General features: G+C 44.9%; 1 protein-coding gene across 5 annotated transcripts in view; it reads left to right on the forward strand.

The window, feature by feature from the left end:
* The window catches only part of ABCG2 (ATP binding cassette subfamily G member 2 (JR blood group)), a 118,504-nt gene that overhangs the window by 43,441 nt on the left and 54,115 nt on the right, over positions 1-20,948 (forward strand). For 4 of the 5 annotated variants that reach the window (XM_072116853.1, XM_072116862.1, XM_072116869.1 and 1 more), the window contains one exon: positions 18,275-18,388. In XM_072116853.1, coding sequence (XP_071972954.1) covers positions 18,338-18,388 — 51 coding nt within the window. In that variant the 5' untranslated portion in view covers positions 18,275-18,337. Of the gene's footprint in view, positions 1-1,761; positions 1,782-18,274; positions 18,389-20,948 lie in introns of those variants that run through there. The other variant, XM_072116886.1, reaches the window with a different exon arrangement.

A 20,948-nucleotide genomic window follows, 5' to 3' on the forward strand; every position in this document is an offset into this window, starting at 1 on the left:
CTGCGCCACAATCCGATCGCGTGTGACACAAACCCCAGTTAAATATCTGTCACAGTGGCGCAAATTTTGGAAATCCAATGATCCGCGGACCCTTAGTAAATTAGCCACAATATGTATACAGTACAAATACAGATACACTGACCGAATATATAATAAACACTGAATTACAGATACACATAAATATATATCCCCACACCAATACGCATCTACCTGTACAATACTAATAGTAATGAATACACTACATATATAAATATATACAAGCTGGAATATACTGCACATTACTAAACAGCACCCAAAAATGACTGCACTCCAGGGCTGCCATAAGGCAGATATAAACATCACTTAATGCACACAGCACACTCGCCACATACAGCCCATTCACCACACACAGCACACAGCACACAGCCCATTCACCGCACCCGGCACACTCACTATACATAGAATGCAGTGAGCACAGTGTGGTCCGGGGCTCGCACTCACCTGGCACTGCTCTCCGGTCCCGCCAGGATCACATAAACGCAGCCCGCATGTCTTCCCCGGGGCCAGCACTCACAGTGCTCCCACAGATCGCTGCATCATGTGTCCTGCTGAGTGGTCCTGCTCAACCTGTGCGCTACAAGGGATAATTGCTAAGCTTACTTGTCAGTACCTGTGCAGCAACTGCACAACCAGGCTTGGCGCTAGCTGTCAGACTGGGTAAGTGGTGGTGAACTCACCCTGCGACGTCCCTGCAGCTAAGGGTGAAGACACACATGGCGTTTTTGGGCCGTTTTTGGTCCGTTTTTACTAAGTGCGTTTTTTAACGCATGCGTTTTTAACTATCTGAAAACGCACTTAGTAAAAACGGCCCAAAAACGGCCCAAAAACGCCATGTGTGTCTTCACCCTAAAGACACACAGACACAGTGGTAAAGACACACATGGCGTTTTTGGGCCGTTTTTGGTCCGTTTTTACTAAGTGCGTTTTCAGATAGTTAAAAACGCATGCGTTAAAAAACGCATCCGTTTTTTAAAAACGCATGCGTTTTTTGAAAACGCATGCGTTTTTGTCCGTTTTTCCGAAATTGCGAAATGAAAAACGGACAAAAACGCATGCGTTTTCAAAAAACGCATGCGTTTTTAAAAAACGGATGCGTTTTTTAACGCATGCGTTTTTAACGATCTGAAAACGCACTTAGTAAAAACGGCCCAAAAACGGCCCAAAAACGCCATGTGTGTCTTCACCCTAAGGCCCTGCCTAAAGCAGATAACCCGCCCTGAAAAAGGCGAACCCCCTACCAGGAACCTAACAGACAGTCCTTTAGTGACCCTACAAGATGACAGGGAAGACTTACTTCGTCTGGCAGCTGCTGGATGGTGGAGCGGACAGGTAACAGGAATACTGAGATAGACCAGTGTTCACACTGGTGCACAGAATACTAACACAGGCCTGAGACAGGGAAAGCAGGATAACACTGGGAGAGTCACAACACTGAGGGACAAACAACAGATATAGACAGACAAGCTGACGGAACCGGGTCAAAACCAAGATGGCAGCAAAGGTACAGAATGAATAACCAGCACCCAATGGAGGGACTGGGCAGAATATAAGGCAGTAATGGACACTACCACCAGCACTGACTGGCTCAGCCGTCCATCACTCAAACCACAGCTTTAAACAAAACAAGTTCAAAGACACACCAAGCTTTCCCAAAGATCAGAAAGGGAACTGTCAATCACAGGCAGCTCTGGGTGTGGTTTTCCAACACACAAGCCTGAAACCTGATCCCATCAGAACAATTTGTAAGTTCTGACTTCTTTTATGCCTGGCAATTATTTGGAGGTGAGGGGGGTTAATGGGGCCTCATCATGCGTCTATGATGCTTGGTGAGGCTTTAATGCTACCTCTACCAGGGAACATGGCGGCTGCACAGATTTTAATCTGTGACAGCCGCAAGCAGCGTGCCCAATGCATTGTCTCCACAGAACATTTCATTGATTTAAAATTCCCAAAATGTGTCTTGACATTTAGATGATCTAGATATGTAAATACATGTTTTCCTTTAAAGAGAACCCGTCGTGCAAAATAACCCCCTCTACATGCCTGTAAACCTAAGCAATGAGGTCCTAAAGCTGTATGCAAATGACCTGTGAAATGTTCAATGAGTCATTAGCATATTCAAGCTGTCCAGCTTATTATGAGTGGTAGGCACAGCCACACCCCCAGTGCATGACTGACAACCTGTATAATGATGTAAGGCTGTATAATGATGTGCTTCATGGTGCTGGTGGCCACGTCCCCTGCAGCCTGTGTGTGCATGTGTGTATGTGTATGTGAAAGATACAACAGCTCCGGGATGCAGCCATGATATAGCAGAACATGTCAGGTACTTGTGTAGCTGATGTCTGTGTCTCTGTGTATTAGGAGGATGCAGCATGTCAGAAGATGCAGCAGACACACCAGCAATGCTTTACTATACATCACACACAGACATGAGCAGGGGGAGGAGAGGGGAGGGGGAACAGGGGTGACATCACTGCCTCTGACCATGTGACCATCCTCATTTACATAATAAAGAAAATATGATTTTATAATGATTAATGTATGAAATAACTAGATAAAGGCTGGGATGGATCCTCGTGAGCTGCTCCAACAGGTAGTAGTGACAGGATAAGTGTCACAGACCTGATGACAGGTGTCCTTTAATATCAGTAACATACTCTAACCACAGGGCTGGTCTGAGATGATAGTTATATTAAAGGGGTATTTCCACCAAGAAAAGTTTCTTAAATATACTCAGGATTACAAAATAACACATTCTCTAATTCACTATTATTAACAAAAATACAGCATTGCACAGATATAATTCCAACCTGTCTCTATCAGTTCTGGTCTATCAGTACACAATTTCAGTTGCCCCTGGTTTCCGACCCTGAATCTTCTAACTTTAGGGTCGTCAGACCACTTTTCTGACGCTCTGTAGCTTTACTGCTGCCTGCAGTGGGCCCCCACCTTTGCATTTCAGGACGAGCTCACACTGATACACACCGACTTCCTGCTGGCAAACAACAGCAGCAGCAAGAGGAGAGCTACAGCCAGATAAATTCTTTCTCTGGGGGAGGGAGGCACATCAGATCTGATAGTGTGAGTGCAGAGATGACATTTTGTATAACATGCATCTCATGGATCTTATAATCTCATCTCCGATTTGTCTCATCTCTCATCTATGTGTCAGATACTAGTACAATGTTCTTTATTGTGTAAACATCACTAGGGGATTGATATTTGAGAATTTTCTTTTGTGGGCAAACCCCTTTAATTCCTTGCAAGAATAGTAATAGGCTAATATTATGTATGCCTGTGGATTATTTACCTGCATACTGCAAAATGTAGTTTGAACATGATAACACTATACTATACCTATCAGCATATTCGTTTCATATTCTCTAAAAGTCTGAGACAGTTTCATAACTCCGTCCCTTTGATATCAGGGCCACACCTTATTGCACATTACACAACTAACCATGTACTGGCAGGTGATCATTAACCGATCAGGGGAGTCCTCTCAATGATGTTTATGCACACTAATAAGTCATGCCGCCATAATAAATAGAAAACCTTATAAGATTAGTTATTAGACTTTCGAAGTCTCATAACTGAGCTAGATGAAAGTCATGCAGGAGATGTCAAAGATGTCTGCACATAGAAAAGATTGAAGATCTTTTCCCGAATGTGAAGCAATGTACGAACCTCTACTGCATAGAGCTGACCCTATCTTTCATTTATTGATCTTTCCCTAGGTAGGGACAATGCAGTTCTTCATTTTGTTCTGAACACTTGTTAACAATTTACTGTCATAAAAACTTGGCATGGAGTTAATGGATTAGAAAATATTATATAAACAGGTGTCAAAATAATATATATAAGATATTTGACAAAATATATCAAATATTTCCTCAAATTGAGCTAATGTGAAATACCGTATTACTCGAGTATAAGCCGACCCAAGTATAAGCAGAGACCCCTAATTTTACTGTCAGCAAAAACAGAGTGCAGTTAAAACCAAATTTTTATTAATAATCACTTTAAAAAGAAAAGGCGCCCACACTCGTGCAGTGAGCTTAACCAGCATAAATACACCGATGTTATGTGCAAAGTTATCAAATAACAGATATTTTTGTGGGGTTCATGATAATTTCTTATTCCATTCAGTATATCTTTTATAAATTTACTCTACATACCCAGATCACCACAACGTGAGCAAACAGTATAGGATAGATCTTACCCGTTTATTCTGTAGCGGTAAATTTCACTCCCACATGTGGTGGATATAGATCGGGACTGTAGGTTTGGTTATCCACCTCCACCACATGTTGTTTTTTGAAAATGCATCCAAACCAAAGCCCAGCCCCTGTGGCGACCCCAGGAATTTGTCAGGGTGCATGGTAAATTATAACACACAATTATATTGTAATGCAAATGCTTATAAAAGGTAGAAAGGCATATTTGCACTGCAGGTGTAATGGGCTTCTGCAACCTGTCTTTAGTGAAAATAAGGTCCCTGGCGACAGGTTCCCTTTAAGGGCAATGGGCAGATGCAAATGTAGCAATGAATACCCTATGCCCCTATATAGGTCCCGCCCTTACAAGGGGAGTCCCTAACAGACCATTTGCACCTCCCTTCCCTGACGCGTTTCAACATATCTTGTATCATCAGAGGGAACACTTAGGGGTGCTCTGAAAAGGTAAGCATAGATCCAAAACACGGGATCAGCCAAAGTGTAACATCAAACACAATAACTCATGGGGCTACAAACATATTCGTTACCAACTAGAGACAACGGATGGAGTGCCATCCCATCGGCGGCTTACAAAGGAAGCCAATCTGTCGCACCGGTGAAGGTGTAGCGTGCGGGCTTATTTAAATCGCCACTTGTCCCGCCCTTGGAGTTTGCCATGTGTCAACGTGGACATGGCAACCAGACGCTTCCTCAGTCTCGTCTGAGACCGCTGATCAAGTGACCGGATATATACGTCAGAACTACTTCCGGGATGGCCAGTTGTGGGAAGTTTTATGTTGTCATAGTGACAAGTTAGTGTGCGATTCTCCCCCATAGATCATACTGATGTGGGATGCGATCAGGACATTTGTAAGCTGTACAGGGATGGACAAAAACAGCGACTAGATCATCTAAGGCTATACCAGAAGTGAAAATAGGACGAGAGATAGTCTATGCGCAGTCTATTATTGCACAGATGATCATGCTCTTTAATATATACATACACATGCTCTATCTACAGTGTGAATACTTTTCCAGAGACTACAAGTGTAACCCTACTTCAATTTAATTTCCTATAAAGGAGGAGGGGAGAATATATAAGGAGTTAAAGAATCAATACATATACAAAGGTGAAGCTGTATGAAAATATCAAAGTACCATTCCTCATATGTGCCCAAAAGGGCAAATATGTATTATTTTATAGAAAGCAGGCATAGTGTAGCTGCAGGTTAAGGCCCTTGGGAGCCACCATTTTCGGTAGATCCACCTTGCCTCCTTTGGAGGACCCTCCAGTCCCAGTCGCCTCTTCTAACAGGGTATGGAATTAGTTCAATTCCTGTAAATTTTAGGACTGATGGTACCCCCCATGGACCTAGTGCACTTGTCGGGCAATTGGGGTATTTCTTTATCTATATACCCCAAGTGGTCCCCTACTCTCCTACAGAATTCTTAAATTGTCTTTCCTATATATTCGATGCCACAAGTGCAGGTTGCTTTGTAAATTACTCCAGTGGATTTACAATTGATAAAATCTTTTATCTCATATGTTTTGTTCGTATTGTTTACTCAAAAAGTATTTCCTGTTTCAATGAATGGACAGGCAATACACGCACTGCATCCGTAGCAATCTTTTGGTTTGCAGTCTAACCAGGTACTAGATGGAGGAGGGAGGATGAAGTGGCTATGGACCACTCTATCACAAATTGATCTCCCCGTCTAAATATCACTGCTGGTCTTTATGTCAGTACATCTTTAAGATCTGGGTCCAAAAGTAAAATGGGCCAATGTTTGTTCAAGATGTCTTTCGCCTCTTTTGTACAGTTGTCAAATGTGGCTATCATCCTAATTATTTTCTCGTTGGTTCTCTCCTTTTTCTTTTTCCCCCCTACTACGTGCATATTTAGTAGTATACATCCGGCCCCCCCAGTAGTCTACAGCCGGCCCCCCTGTAGTCTACAGCCGGCCCCCATATAGTATTCAGCCAGCCGGCCCCCATGTAGTATACAGCCAGCCGGCCCCCATGTAGTATACAGCCAGCCGGCCCCCATGTAGTATACAGCCAGCTGGCCCCCATGTAGTATACAGCCAGCCGGCCCCCATGTAGTATACAGCCAGCCTGCCCCCATGTAGTATACAGCCAGCCTGCCCCCATGTAGTATACAGCCAGCCTGCCCCCATGTAGTATACAATAATAAATAATAAACTTACTCACCCTCCCACGCCCCGCTTCTCCACGTGGCTCCCGATCCTCTTCTATCTTCTCTGTGCTGTAGTATCCGGCAGAGATGCATCCATATGGGCGGCGCAGATCATGTGCCAGCTGTCACATGTAAGAAGGGGGTGAAATTTGCATCTTCCTTTGAATTAGTCATATTCTGGCTTATCCTTGTGTAGATACACAGCCACATTCCTGCCTTCACCTCTTTCCCTTTGTACCCTCAACTGTAAATTGGAATATTTTCACTTTTGTTTTCTAAAATAATATTTATTAAATGAAGCATAAAATTTAATTTCTTACTATTAATATTTGCATGATAAGAAAGAAACATAAGGGGGCAGCTGCACGTGGCGTTTAACGCATGCGTTTCAAAATGCAATGCAACAGCTGAAGAAAGATTGGCTTTAACCGGTTCGCGACCGCCCGCCGTGTATTCATGGCGGCGGTTGCGTCGCGCTGCATGGAGAGGGCTCACGGGCTGAGCCCTCTCCATAGCCGGTAAGTCTTTGCTGCATATTGCAGCAAAGGCTTACCGGTAACATCCGCGATCGGTGCTAGCACCGATCGCGGGTGTTTTTACAGCGTGGGCTGCCGGCAAAGCTGCCGGCAGCCTCAAACAGATAGCGGCGCATGGGCGCCGCCATCTTACCTGGGATCGCCGCTCCCCGTGACGTCATCGGGGGGGGGCGCGATCCGTCTCCATGGTAGCCTCGGGTCTTCCAAAGACCCGAGGCTATTTCGTTTTTAACCCCTTCATTACAATGTGCTGATAGCACATTGTAATGAATGAGGAAGAAAATCCCCATATACTGCCATACAATAGTATGGCAGTATATGATAGGATCGATAAGACAACCTAGGGTTAAAGTACCCTAGGGAGTCTGAAAAATAGTATAAATAAAAATAAAAAAAAGTTTAAAAAAAAAATTTATAATAAAAAAACCTAAAATTTCAAATCACCCCCCTTTCCCTAGAACTGACATAAATATAAATAAACAGTAAAAATCATAAACACATCAGGTATCGACGCGTCCGAAAATGCCCGATCTATCAAAATATGATAACGGTTTTTCAATGCGTTTAACCCCGTAACGGAAAATAGCGCCCAAAGTCGAAAATGGCACTTTTTTGCCATTTTGAAAAATCTAAAAAAATCTATAAAAAGTGATCAAAAGGTCGTACAGTCCTAAAAATTATATCATTGAAAATATTATCAAATTTTGCAAAAAATGACACCACCCACAGCTCCGTACACCAAAGTATAAAAAAGTTATTAGCGCCAGAATTTGGCAAAATCAAAAAAATTATTTTTGTACAGGAGGTTTTAATTTTTGTAAATGTATGAAAACATTATAAAACCTATACAAATTTGGTATCCCCTTAATCGTACTGACCCAAAGAATAAAGTAGAAATGTCATTTGGGGCGCTCAGTGAAAGACGTAATATCCAAGCCCACAAGAAAATGGCGCAAATGCGTTTTTTCACCATTTTCATTGCATTTGGAATTTTTTTCCCGCTTCCGAGTACATGGCATGGAATATTTAATACCATCATTATGAAGTGCAATTTGTTACGCAGAAAACAAGCCGTCACACAGCTCTTTACGTGTAAAAATAAAAAAGTTATAGATTTTTGAAGGTGGGGAGTGAAAAATGGACATGAAAAAACAGGAAAGGGCCCGGTCCTTAACCGGTTAAACATTTGGTTTTACAAAACGCAGACATTAACAAAATGCTAACACTAGAGATGAGCGAGCACTAAAATGCTCGGGTACTCGTTATTCGAGACGAACTTTTCCCGATGCTCGAGTGCTCGTTTCGAGTAACGAGCCCCATTGAAGTCAATGGGAGACTCGAGCATTTTTCAAGGGGACCAAGGCTCTGCACAGGGAAGCTTGGCCAAACACCTGGGAACCTCAGAAAAGGATGGAAACACCACGGAAATGGACAGGAAACAGCAGGGGCAGCATGCATGGATGCCTCTGAGGCTGCTTAATCGCACCATTATGCCAAAATTATGGGCAACAGCATGGCCATGACAGAGTGACCGAATGAGGCTAGATAGCATCTAAAACATCCAATAATTGACCCTGACACTATAGGGGACGGCATGCAGAGGCAGCGGCAGCGGCAGCAGCGGCAGGCTAGAGAGTGTCATGGCAACATACCCTAAATGGACTCAGGCTTCAGACCAATGGGTGGCAGAGAGGAACCAAAGGAGGTGAGCAAGAAGCGCTCAAATAATATCGGTACATGATAAAAGTTTGCCAGTATATTTTGTGGATTACACAGCAGGGTGGCGACAAAGTTAACATGGAAGCCATGAAAACAATCCAAAATTCTGCCTGACACAGCTCGTTTGATAAGGGGACCATGTATGGAGGCAGTGAACTAGTAGTAGATTAAAGGTGCTGCAGTTAAAACTATGTTAGTTGGATCTTGGCATGGAGCTGGCGCTCCGCTGCCAGGCGAGCTTTCGCCAATCCAAGCCCCTGTCTCTAGGCTACTCCCCAAACAGCACTTCTAAGAACCTTTTGTATAAGATCAAGTGTAGTAGCGTTCTTATAAGTTTGGGATATGGCGGGTGAGGGGAATGTAAACATCTGCGCAAGAAGCGCTGAAATAATATCCGTAAATGAAAAAAGTTTTCCAGTATATTTTGTGGCTTACACAGCACGGTGGCGACAAAGTTAACAAGTTTGATGTGGAATGCCCTGTAATAGCTCTTGGGCGGTGTGTGCCTTTTATCACCTAGGCTCAGCAGTTTGAGCACCGCCTGCTGTCGCTTAGCGACGGCACTGCTGCTGTGCCTAGAGCTACCGACTGATGGCGCCATGCCCACGGATGGTAATTCGGAGGTGGAGGAGGGGTGGGAGGAGGAGGAGGCATAGTAGGCCTGAAACACCTGGACCGAGGTAGGCCCCGCAATCCTCTGCGTCGGCAGTATATGACCAGCCCCAGGGTCAGACTCGGTCCCAGCCTGCACCAAGTTAAGTGTAGTAGCGTTCTTATAAGTTTGGAATATGGCGGGTGAGGGGAATGTAAACAGATGCGCAAGAAGCGCTGAAATAATATTTGTAAATGGTAAAAGTTTGCCAGTATATTTTGAGGATTACACAGCAGGGTGGCGACAAAGTTAACAAGTTTGTTGTGGAAGCCATGAAAACAACCCAAAATTCTGCCTGACACAGCACGTTTGATAAGGCGGCCATGTATGGAGGCAGTGAACTAGTAGTAGATTAAAGGTGCTGCAGTTAAAACTATGTTAGTTGGTTCTTGGCATGGAGCTGGCGCTCCGCTGCCAGGCAAGCTTTCGCCAATCCAAGCCCCTGTCTCTAGGCTACTCCCCAAACAGCACTTCTAAGAACCTTTTGTATAAGATCAAGTGTAGTAGCGTTCTTATAAGTTTGGGATATGGCGGGTGAGGGGAATGTAAACAGATGCGCAAGAAGCGCTGAAATAATATCCGTAAATGGTAAAAGTTTGCCAGTGTATTTTGTGGATAACACAGCAGGGTGGCGACAAAGTTAACAACTTTGATGTGGAATCCATGAAAACAACCCAAATTTCGGCCTGACACACCTCGTTTGATAAAGGGACGATGTATGGAGGCAGCTATATGGACGACTTTTGGAGGTAGCAATGGAGACAACGTGTGGAGGCTGCTATGGAGACAATTCAATTTGGATAGTGCCTGTATGTGGCAGTCCAAAAAAGTTTTCAAACCAGAGGAGCAGTAGGTGGCCCTCCATAAAAATGGAATAGATTGAGTGCCTGTATGTGGCAGTCCAAAAAAGTTTTCAAACCAGAGGAGCAGGTAGGTGGCCCTCCAGAAAAATTGAATAGATTGAGTGCCTGTATGTGGCAGTCCAAAAAAGTTTTCAAACCAGAGGAGCAGGTAGGTGGCCCTCCAGAAAAATTGAATAGATTGAGTGCCTGTATGTGGCAGTCCAAAAAAGTTTTCAAACAAGAGGAGCAGGTAGGTGGCCCTCCAGAAAAATTGAATAGATTGAGTGCCTGTATGTGGCACTCCCAAAAATTGTTTAAAACAGAGGACCGGGTCGGTGGCCCTCCATAAAAATTAAATGCATAAAGTACTATAGCTAGAGCCAGTGGGCCCTGTCAAAAAATAGCCAGTTTCCTCTGCTTTACTGTACAAAGAGGAGGAGAAGGAGGAAAATGAGGAGGAGGAGGAGTGGATAAATTATTCAGGTTGAGCTTCCTTCACCTGGTGGAGATTGGAAATTAGGAGAAATCCAGGCTTTATTCATCTTGATAAGCGTCAGCCTGTCAGCGCTGTCAGTCGACAGGCGTGTACGCTTATCGGTGATGATGCCACCAGCTGCACTGAAAACTCGCTCGGACAAGACGCTAGCGGCAGGGCAGGCAAGAACCTCCAAGGCGTACAGCGCCAGTTCGTGCCACATGTCCAGCTTTAAAACCCAGTAGTTGTAGGGAGCTGTGTGATCATTTAGGACGATGGTATGGTCAGCTACGTACTCCCTCACCATCTTTCTGTAAAGATCAGCCCTACTCTGCCGAGACTGGGGACAGGTGACAGTGTCTTGCTGGGGTGACATAAAGCTGGCAAAAGCCTTGTAAAGCGTACCCTTGCCAGTGCTGGACAAGCTGCCTGCTCGCCTACTCTCCCTCGCTACTTGTCCCGCAGAACTACGCACTCTGCCGCTAGCGCTGTCAGAAGGGAAATACTGTTTCAGCTTGTGCACCAGGGCCTGCTGGTATTCATGCATTCTCACACTCCTTTCCTCTCCAGGGATGAGAGTGGAAAGATTTTGCTTGTACCGTGGGTCCAGGAGAGTGAACACCCAGTAATCGGTGCTGGAATAAATTCTTTGAACGCGAGGGTCACGGGATAGGCAGCCTAGCATGAAATCTGCCATATGCGCCAGAGTACCAACGCGTAAGAATTCACTCCCCTCACTGGCCTGACTGTCCATTTCCTCCTCCTCCTCCAACTCCTCTTCTTCTGCCCATACACGCTCAACAGTGAAGGACTCAACAATGGTCCCCTCTTGTGTCTCGCCAACATTCTCCTCCTCTTCCTCCTCATCCTCCTCCACCTCCACCTCCTCCGATATGCGCTGAGAAACAGACCTAAGGGTGCTTTGGCTATCAACAAGGGAATCTTCTTCCCCCGTCTCTTGTGAGGAGCGCAAAGCTTCCGACTTCATGCTGACCAGAGAGTTTTTCAACAGGCCAAGCAGCGGGATGGTGAGGCTGATGATGGCGGCATCGCCACTGACCATCTGTGTTGACTCCTCAAAGTTACTCAGCACCTGACAGATATCAGACATCCATGTCCACTCCTCATTGTAGACTTGAGGAAGCTGACTGACCTGACTACCAGTTCTGGTGGAAGTTGACATCTGGCAGTCTACAATCGCTCGGCGCTGCTGGTAAACTCTGGATAACATGGTCAGTGTTGAATTCCACCTCGTGGGCACGTCGCACAACAGTCGGTGAGCGGGCAGTTGGAGGCGGCGCTGCGCTGCCCTTAGAGTGGCAGCATCTGTGCTGGACTTCCTGAAATGCGCACAGATGCGGCGCACCTTCGTGAGCAAATCAGACAGATTGGGGTATGTCTTGAGGAAACGCTGAACTATCAGATTTAACACATGGGCCAGGCATGGCACATGTGTCAGTCTGCCGAGTTGCAGAGCCGCCACCAGGTTACGGCCGTTGTCACACACAACCATGCCTGGCTTCAGGTTCAGCGGTGCCAGCCACAGATCAGTCTGCGCCGTGATGCCCTGTAATAGTTCTTGGGCGGTGTGCCTTTTATCGCCTAGGCTAAGCAGTTTGAGCACCGCCTGCTGTCGCTTAGCGACGGCACTGCTGCTGTGCCTAGAGCTACCGACTGATGGCGCCATGCCCACGGATGGTCGTTCGGAGGAGGAGGTGGAGGAGGGGTGGGAGGAGGAGGAGACATAGTAGGCCTGAAACACCTGGACCGAGGTAGGCCCCGCAATCCTCGGCGTCGGCAGTATATGACCAGCCGCAGGGTCAGACTCGGTCCCAGCCTCCACCAAGTTAACCCAATGTGCCGTCAGCGATATATAGTGGCCCTGCCCGGCAGCACTCGTCCACGTGTCCGTGGTCAGGTGGACCTTGTCAGAAACGGCGCTGGTCAGGGCACGGATTATGTTGTCTGACACGTGCTGGTGCAGGGCTGGGACGGCACATCGGGAAAAGTAGTGGCGGCTGGGGACCGAATACCGAGGGGCGGCCGCCGCCATGAGGCTGCGAAAGGCCTCGGTCTCTACTAGCCTATAGGGCAGCATCTCAAGGCTTAGCAATCTGGAGATGTGCACATTAAGGGCTTGGGCGTGCGGGTGGGTTGCACTATATTTGCGTTTCCGCTCCAGCGTCTGGGGTATGGAGAGCTGAACGCTGGTGGATGCTGTGGAGGATCGTGGAGGCGACGATGGGGTTTTTGTGGCAGGGTCCTGGGCAGGGGGCTGACTATCAGCTGACACAGGGGAAGGAGCAGTGGTGTGCACGGCCAGAGGTGAACGCGCTTGTTGCCACTGAGTGGGGTGTTTAGCATTCATATGCCTGCGCATACTGGTGGTAGTTAAGCTATTAGTGGTGGAACCCCTGCTGATCCTGGTTTGGCAAATGTGGCACACCACAGTCCGTCGGTCATCCGGTGTTTCCTTAAAGAACCTCCAGACTTCTGAAAATCTAGCCCTCGCCGCAGGAGCCCTCGCCACGGGAGCTTCACTAGTTGACACATTTGGCGCTGATGCACCAGCTCTGGCCCTGCCTCTCCGTCTGGCCCCACCACTGCCTCTTCCAACCTGTTCTGGTCGAGGACTCTCCTCCGTCTCAGAAGCACTGTGTTCACCCGGCCTCTCAACCCAGCTTGGGTCTGTCACCTCATCATCCTCCGATCCCTCAGTCTGCTCCCCCCTCGGACTTCCTGCCCTGACAACAACTTCCCCACTGTCTGACAACCGTGTCTCCTCATCGTCGGACACCTCTTTACACACTTCTTCCAGTACGTCAACAAGGTCATCATCACCCACAGACTGCGACTGGTGGAAAACCTGGGCATCGGAAAATTGCTCATCAGCAACCGGACAAGTGGTTTGTGACTGTGGGAAGGGTCCAGAAAACAGTTCCTCAGAGTATGCCGGTTCAAATGGCAAATTTTGCTGGGAGGGGGCAGACTGGGGGGGAGGAGGCTGAGGTGCAGGAGCTGGAGGAGTGCCGATTTCGGTGACATGGGTGGACTGCGTGGATGACTGACTGGTGGACAAATTGCTCGAAGCATTGTCGGCAATCCACGACATCACCTGTTCGCACTGTTCTGGCCTCAACAGTGCTCTACCACGAGTCCCAGTAACTTCAGACATGAACCTAGGGAGTGTAGCTCTGCGGCGTTCCCCTGCTCCCTCATAAGCAGGTGGTGTCTCACCCCGCCCAGGACCACGGCCTCTGACCCCTGCAGTAGTTGGACGCCCACGTCCCCGCCCTCGTCCTCTACCCCTAGCCCTCGGGTTAAACATTTTGAAAATGAGAGTTATAACTTTAATTTTTTTACTTTTTTTTGTGTTTTTTTTTTTTTGTGTGTTTTTTAGTTTTTAATACCAAACGATGCTATCCTATTGCTATGGCTATTTTCTAGCCAAGTATGAAAGCACACTGCTATGCCAGATGAGATGACACTGAGTTATTAAAAAAATAAACGTAAAATAAAAAAGGAAATGGCAGACTGTGCCTAATTGAAATCCAACCCCGGGCCCTAATAAATTTTCCCACTTCGGTCTTTGCGATGGATATGTGCGTCACTAAGCGCAAAACACAGTGGTCGCAAGTCTCACTCCAAATTGCTCACAATTTGCTAGTAGATGCACTGCAACAACTACAGCCACCAGCAGATCAACCAGAAATCAAATATATATAACGCTACTGTAGGCGTAAGTAAGCCGTTTGGATTCTCCTATGGCTATTTTCTAGCCAAGTATTAAAAAAGCACACTACTATGCCAGATGAGATGACGCTGAGTTATGAAAAAAATAAACGTAAAATAAAAAAGGAAATGGCAGACTGTGCCTAATTGAAATACAACCCCGGGCCCTAATAAATTTTCCCACTTCGGTCTTTGCGATGGATATGTGCGTCACTAAGCGCAAAACACAGTGGTCGCAAGTCTCACTCCAAATTGCTCACAATTTGCTAGTAGATGCACTGCAGCAACTACAGCCACCAGCAGATCAACCAGAAATCAAATATATATAACGCTACTGTAGGCGTAAGTAAGCCGTTTGGATTCTCCTATGGCTATTTTCTAGCCAAGTATTAAAGCACACTACTATGCCAGATGAGATGACGCTGAGTTATGAAAAAAATAAACGTAAAATAAAAAAGGAAATGGCAGACTGTGCCTAATTGAAATCCAACCCCGGGCCCTAATAAATTTTCCCACTTCGGTCTTTGCGATGGATATGTGCGTCACTAAGCGCAAAACACAGTGGTCGCAAGTCTCACTCCAAATTGCTCACAATTTGCTAGTAGATGCACTGCAGCAACTACAGCCACCAGCAGATCAACCAGAAATCAAATATATATAACGCTACTGTGGCGTAAGTAAGCCGTTTGGATTCTCCTATGGCTATTTTCTAGCCAAGTATTAAAGCACACTACTATGCCAGATGAGATGACGCTGAGTTATGAAAAAAATAAACGTAAAATAAAAAAGGAAATGGCAGACTGTGCCTAATTAAAATCCAACCCCGGGCCCTAATAAATTTTCCCACTTCGGTCTTTGCGATGGATATGTGCGTCACTAAGCGCAAAACACAGTGGTCGCAAGTCTCACTCCAAATTGCTCACAATTTGCTAGTAGATGCACTGCAGCAACTACAGCCACCAGCAGATCAACCAGAAATCAAATATATATAACGCTACTGTAGGCGTAAGTAAGCCGTTTGGATTCTCCTATGGCTATTTTCTAGCCAAGTATTAAAGCACACTACTATGCCAGATGAGATGACGCTGAGTTATGAAAAAAATAAACGTAAAATAAAAAAGGAAATGGCAGACTGTGCCTAATTAAAATCCAACCCCGGGCCCTAATAAATTTTCCCACTTCGGTCTTTGCGATGGATATGTGCGTCACTAAACGCAAAACACAGTGGTCGCAAGTCTCACTCCAAATTGCTCACAATTTGCTAGTAGATGCACTGCAGCAACTACAGCCACCAGCAGATCAACCAGAAATCAAATATATATAACGCTACTGTAGGCGTAAGTAAGCCGTTTGGATTCTCCTATGGCTATTTTCTAGCCAAGTATTAAAGCACACTACTATGCAAGATGAGATGACACTGAGTTATTAAAAAAATAAACGTAAAATAAAAAGAAACTGGCAGACTGTGCCTAATTGAAATCAAACCCCTAATAAATTTTCCCACTTTGGTGTTTGAGGTGGATATGTGTGTCACTAAGAGCTAAACACAACGGTAGCAAGTCCCCCTGCTAATTCCTCACAATATGGTACTAGCTGCACTACAAGTTCCAGCAAGCCCAGCCACAAGCAAATAAAAAAAAAAAGTATAACGTTATTGTAGCCCTAAGAAGGGCTGTTGGGTTGTTGTAGAATCACTCCTGCCTAACAGTAAGCTAATAGAACACCCTAACGCTTTCCCTGACCAGCAGCAGCTCTCTCCCTAGCGGCATCCAGACAGAGAATGATCCGAGCAGCGCGGGCAGCGGCTAGTCTATCCCAGGGTCACCTGATCTGGCCAGCCAACCACTGCTATCGACGTGTTAGGGTACCACGTCATGCTGGGTGGAGTGCAGAGTCTCCTGGCTTGTGATTGGCTCTGTTTCTGGCCGCCAAAAAGCAAAACGGCGGGAGCTGCCATTTTCTCGAGCGGGCGAAATACTCGTCCGAGCAACGAGCAGTTACGAGTACGCTAATGCTCGATCGAGCATCAAGCTCGGACGAGTATGTTCGCTCATCTCTAGCTAACACTGGTTTAACACGTGTTCATTAATGCAGTGTTGACGTGTGCATTATTGGTTGCATTTTGAAAACACAAATGTTAACAGCAATTAAATTAGGGAAATCTCTCTTCATCGATTGCGATACGCTTTGAAACGCATGCATTAAACTCCACATGTGACTGCACCCTCAAACCTCGGGCCTTCAATAAGTACCACTGATAAATATCTACATTATTGCCTATTTCCCACCACTATTTCCACTATGTAAATCCCATCCATGTAACATTTATATGTCACAAAAAGGTTAATAGTATACAAAAAAAACCTTAAAGGAAACCTACCACTTGTAGTGGCAGGTTTCTGATGGCAATACCGAGCACCAGCTCAGGGTGAGCTGGTGCCGGAGCTTATTTTCGTTAGTGTTTTAAACCGCGGTATCGCGGTTTAAAACACTTTTTAAACTTTATAGCCGGCGCAGGCAGGTACGCGCTCGGCGCTTACCGTGCGCGCGGCTACATAGGAAGTGAATGAGAGCCGTGCGCATGGTAAGCGCCGAGCGCGTACCTGCCTGCGCCGGCTATAAAGTTTAAAAAGTGTTTTAAACCGCGATACCGCGGTTTAAAACACTAACGAAAATAGTGCCCGGTATTTCCATCAGAAACCTGCCACTACAAGTGGTAGGTTTCCTTTAAAAACCCTGTTCCTATGAGCTTTTGTACTTGACTTTGCTATACAGGCGGTCCCCTACTTAAGAACACTCAACTTACATACGACCCCTAGTTACAAACGGACCACTGGATATTGGTAATTTATTTTACTTTAGTCCTAAGCTACAATAAACAGCTATAACAGTTATCAAATGTGTCTGTAATGCAGCTTTAGTGTTAATATTGATTCTTATGACAACCCTACATTTTTAAAATCCAATTGTAACAGAGACCAAAAAAGTTCTGGCTGGGGTTACAATGATAAAATATACAGTTCCGACTTACATACAAACTCAACTTAAGAACAAACCTACAGACCCTATCTTGTATGTAACCCGGGGACTGCCTGTATAATGAACATCGGGAAAAGCTTCTGAGAGAAGGCTGCTTCATGTGACTGTGTACTGGAATAGAGTAGGATTCTACATTCATTGGGCCACATTTACTCATGGTCCGACTAAGCACTCTCACACCCTTTTTGGTGCACATTTTTTCTGTCTGCAGCGACAAAACTGCCGCAGACACTTTAGCAAATGTGGACCACTGCCTTCTACTCTTTTTGAGTCACCATTTTTTGGAATAACAATTACTGTATCTATCTATTTTTCTAATAATGCATTATACCACTATTATATACTGTATTACTTTATACATTACTTTTACTGTACTGATGTACACTTTTTTACCAGTGTTGACTCTGTATCGGATAGAATAGTAAATCTATTTTTTTCTTAGCTCTTGCATGCAAATTGATTACTTGTATAGCATGAGAAAGTGTGTTTCTATTTATACCCTGAAAAATGTTGTACATGCAATAAACCCTGCAGAAGTGTATTCATTTTTTTCAAACATGGGGACATAAGTTGTTTTGAACTTACCCTAAATTTCACCCTTTTAGCTTTAGCCTTGAATTATTCTATCTCTCCTACATTTTGGCAGTTTTACAACATTAGATAAATAGTATATTGTATTACCATACAACTGAGACAGAATTCCAAACAGATCCTTTCCGATTATTAAATTTATGTTTCTTTAAATTCCATTTTAAGCAAAGCACAAATGGTACTTTATAATTTTCTTGTTTTTGATCATTTCCTTTCTATTTGTCTCCATAGCTAAATTTGCTAAGAAACAACAAAATACTGTACATTACGAAGGAAGGATACAGCTTCTAAATCATGTACGACGCAGATGTAAAGTACCAGCCATGTAGTACCACGGATACAGTGGTAAGTGCATCTTAATTACATCTCAGTTAATTGGGTTTGTTTATTTATTTTGTTCCTTTAAAACAGAAGCTACTTCTTTATCTGGTAATAGGGCAGCACATTGGCTCAGTGGTTAGCATTACAGCCTTACAGCGCTGGGGTCCTGGGTTTAAGTCCCAGGGTCAACATCTGCAAAGAGTTTGTATGTTCTCTCCATGTTTGCGCAGGTTTCCTCCAGATCGTCTAGTTTCCTCCCACACTTCAAAAAACATACTGGTAGGTAGATTATATTGGGAGCCCCATTGGGGACATGGGCTGATTTGGCAAGCTCTGTGCAGCGCTGCATAACCTGTGTTTGCTATATAAATATAGGAATTATTATTATTATGGTCCTTAAATGTGTGTGAAGCCATCTGACCTAATGGCAGGTGCAATAAAGAAAGGACAAGTACTGATGTACTTAATGACCAGGCCCTTTCTTGTTTTTGCATTTCCATTTTCCACGCCCTTCAAAAATTCATAACTGTTTTATTTTTCCATGCAAAAAGCTGTGAGAGGGCTTGTTCTCTGCGTAACAAATTGCACTTCGTAGTGATGGTATTTAATATTCCATGCTCTGTACTGGGGAGCAGGAAAAATGTTCCAAATGCAGTGAAATTGGTGAAAGAATGCATTTGCGCCATTTTCTTGTGGGCTGTGTTTTACACCTTTCATTGGGCGGCCCAAGCGACATGTCTCCTGGTATGATCACGGGGATACTAAATTTATGTAGGTTTTTGTAATGTTTTCATGCATTTACAAAAATTTAAACCTCTTGTAAAAAAAAAAAAACACTTCATATTGCCATCTTCTGGCACTAATAACGTTTTCATAACTTCGGTGTACAGCGCTGTGTGTTATTTTTTGCAAGATGAGATGACTCTTTCAATGCTACTGTTTTGAGGACAGTACAGCCTTTTAATCACTTTTCATTACATTTTTTATGTTGCAAAATGGTGAAAAAGTGCAATTTTTTACTTTGGGCACTATTTTACGTTACAGGGTTCAAACCCGGGAAAAACCGTTATTATATTTTGAAAGCTCGGACATTTCGGGATGCAGCTATACCTATTATGTTTATGGGATGCTTTCAATTTTTTTTAATTTTATTACTACTTTTACCCAAGGATGTCTGATTGATCCTACCATATACTGCCATACTACAGTATCCAAGTTATACTAATAATAATCTTTATATAGCGCCATCAAATTCTGCAGCGCTTTACAAAAGTTATCAGCAAGTTAGACTCTATCCACAGGATAGGACCTAACTTGCTGATCGGAGGGGGTCTCAGTGATAAGACCCGCACAGATCACTAGAACGAATGTACAGATGTACCTCTGTCGGACCCTTCGTTGCTCTTGGAGATGAGCAGAGCAGCTGGCCACGCTGCCACCGTTCATCTCTACGGAGCTGACGGAGATTGCAGAGCAGCATACTCTTCAATCTCCATCAGCTTCACAGAGTTAATGGGGCAGCCCAGACATGCGCAACCAGCTGCTTCATTCATCTCGGTAAGCAAAGAGGGGTCCAACAGAGGTACCTCAGACCCCCTGTTCTCATGATCTGTGGGTGTCTCATCACTAAGATCCTCACCCATCAACAAGTTAGGCCCTATCCCATGGAAATAGCATAACTTATTTTGTGGGAAAACCTCTTTAAGTGCCATGCTCAAACCCAACCGCGGCACCTAACAGAGGCCGATCGGCGTCCCTCCCGTGATGTCATGTGACATCATAGCAACCTGATAACAATCAGATTAGATTCGTATTGTGCCTTGCCAAAGTCTTCGCCCCCTTGAACTTTTCTACCTTTTGCCACATTTCAGGCTTCAAACATAAAGTAAGTGTAACTGTAATTTTTTGGTGAAAAAATCAACAAGTGGGACACAATTGTGAAATGGAACAAAATTTATTGGATATTTGAAACTTTTGTAAAAACTGAAAAGTGGGGCGTGCAATCAGTTTTGCACATTGAGAGATTGAAATTCTCCTTGGAAAAAAGCTCGAGCTCTACCGTGAACAGCCTCTCCCATGTGGCTTGTGGCAAACTTTAAACAAGACTTTTTATGGATATCTTTGAGAAATGGCTTTCTTCTTGCCATTCTTCCATAAAGGCCAGATTTGTGTAGTGTATGGCTACATTTACATTGCTGTTGCCCGCCGTACCGTAGCACGGCGGGCAACGGCAGCACACGTGGAGAGGAGGAGGTGAGCGCAGCTCACCCCCGCCCCTCTCCATAGGAGCATATGGCACACGGCGCCATACTACGGAGAAAGATAGGACATGTCCCATCTTTTTCTGGGGTACGGAGTGGTATGGTGCCGCACGTGTGCTGCACCGTACCGCTCACGCTGGGCGCCCATTGCCGTCTATGGGGGACATATATCGGCCGTACATATGTCGGCCGTATATACGTCCCCCATACGGCAGTATGAATGTAGCCTAAGACTGATCTTTATCCTATGGACAGACTCTCCAACCTCAGCTGTAGATCTCTGCAGTTCATCAGAGGGATCATGGGCCTCTTGGCTGAAAGTT

The sequence above is a fragment of the Engystomops pustulosus genome, chromosome 1 (assembly GCF_040894005.1).
Source record: "Engystomops pustulosus chromosome 1, aEngPut4.maternal, whole genome shotgun sequence".
NCBI lineage: Eukaryota > Metazoa > Chordata > Amphibia > Anura > Leptodactylidae > Engystomops > Engystomops pustulosus.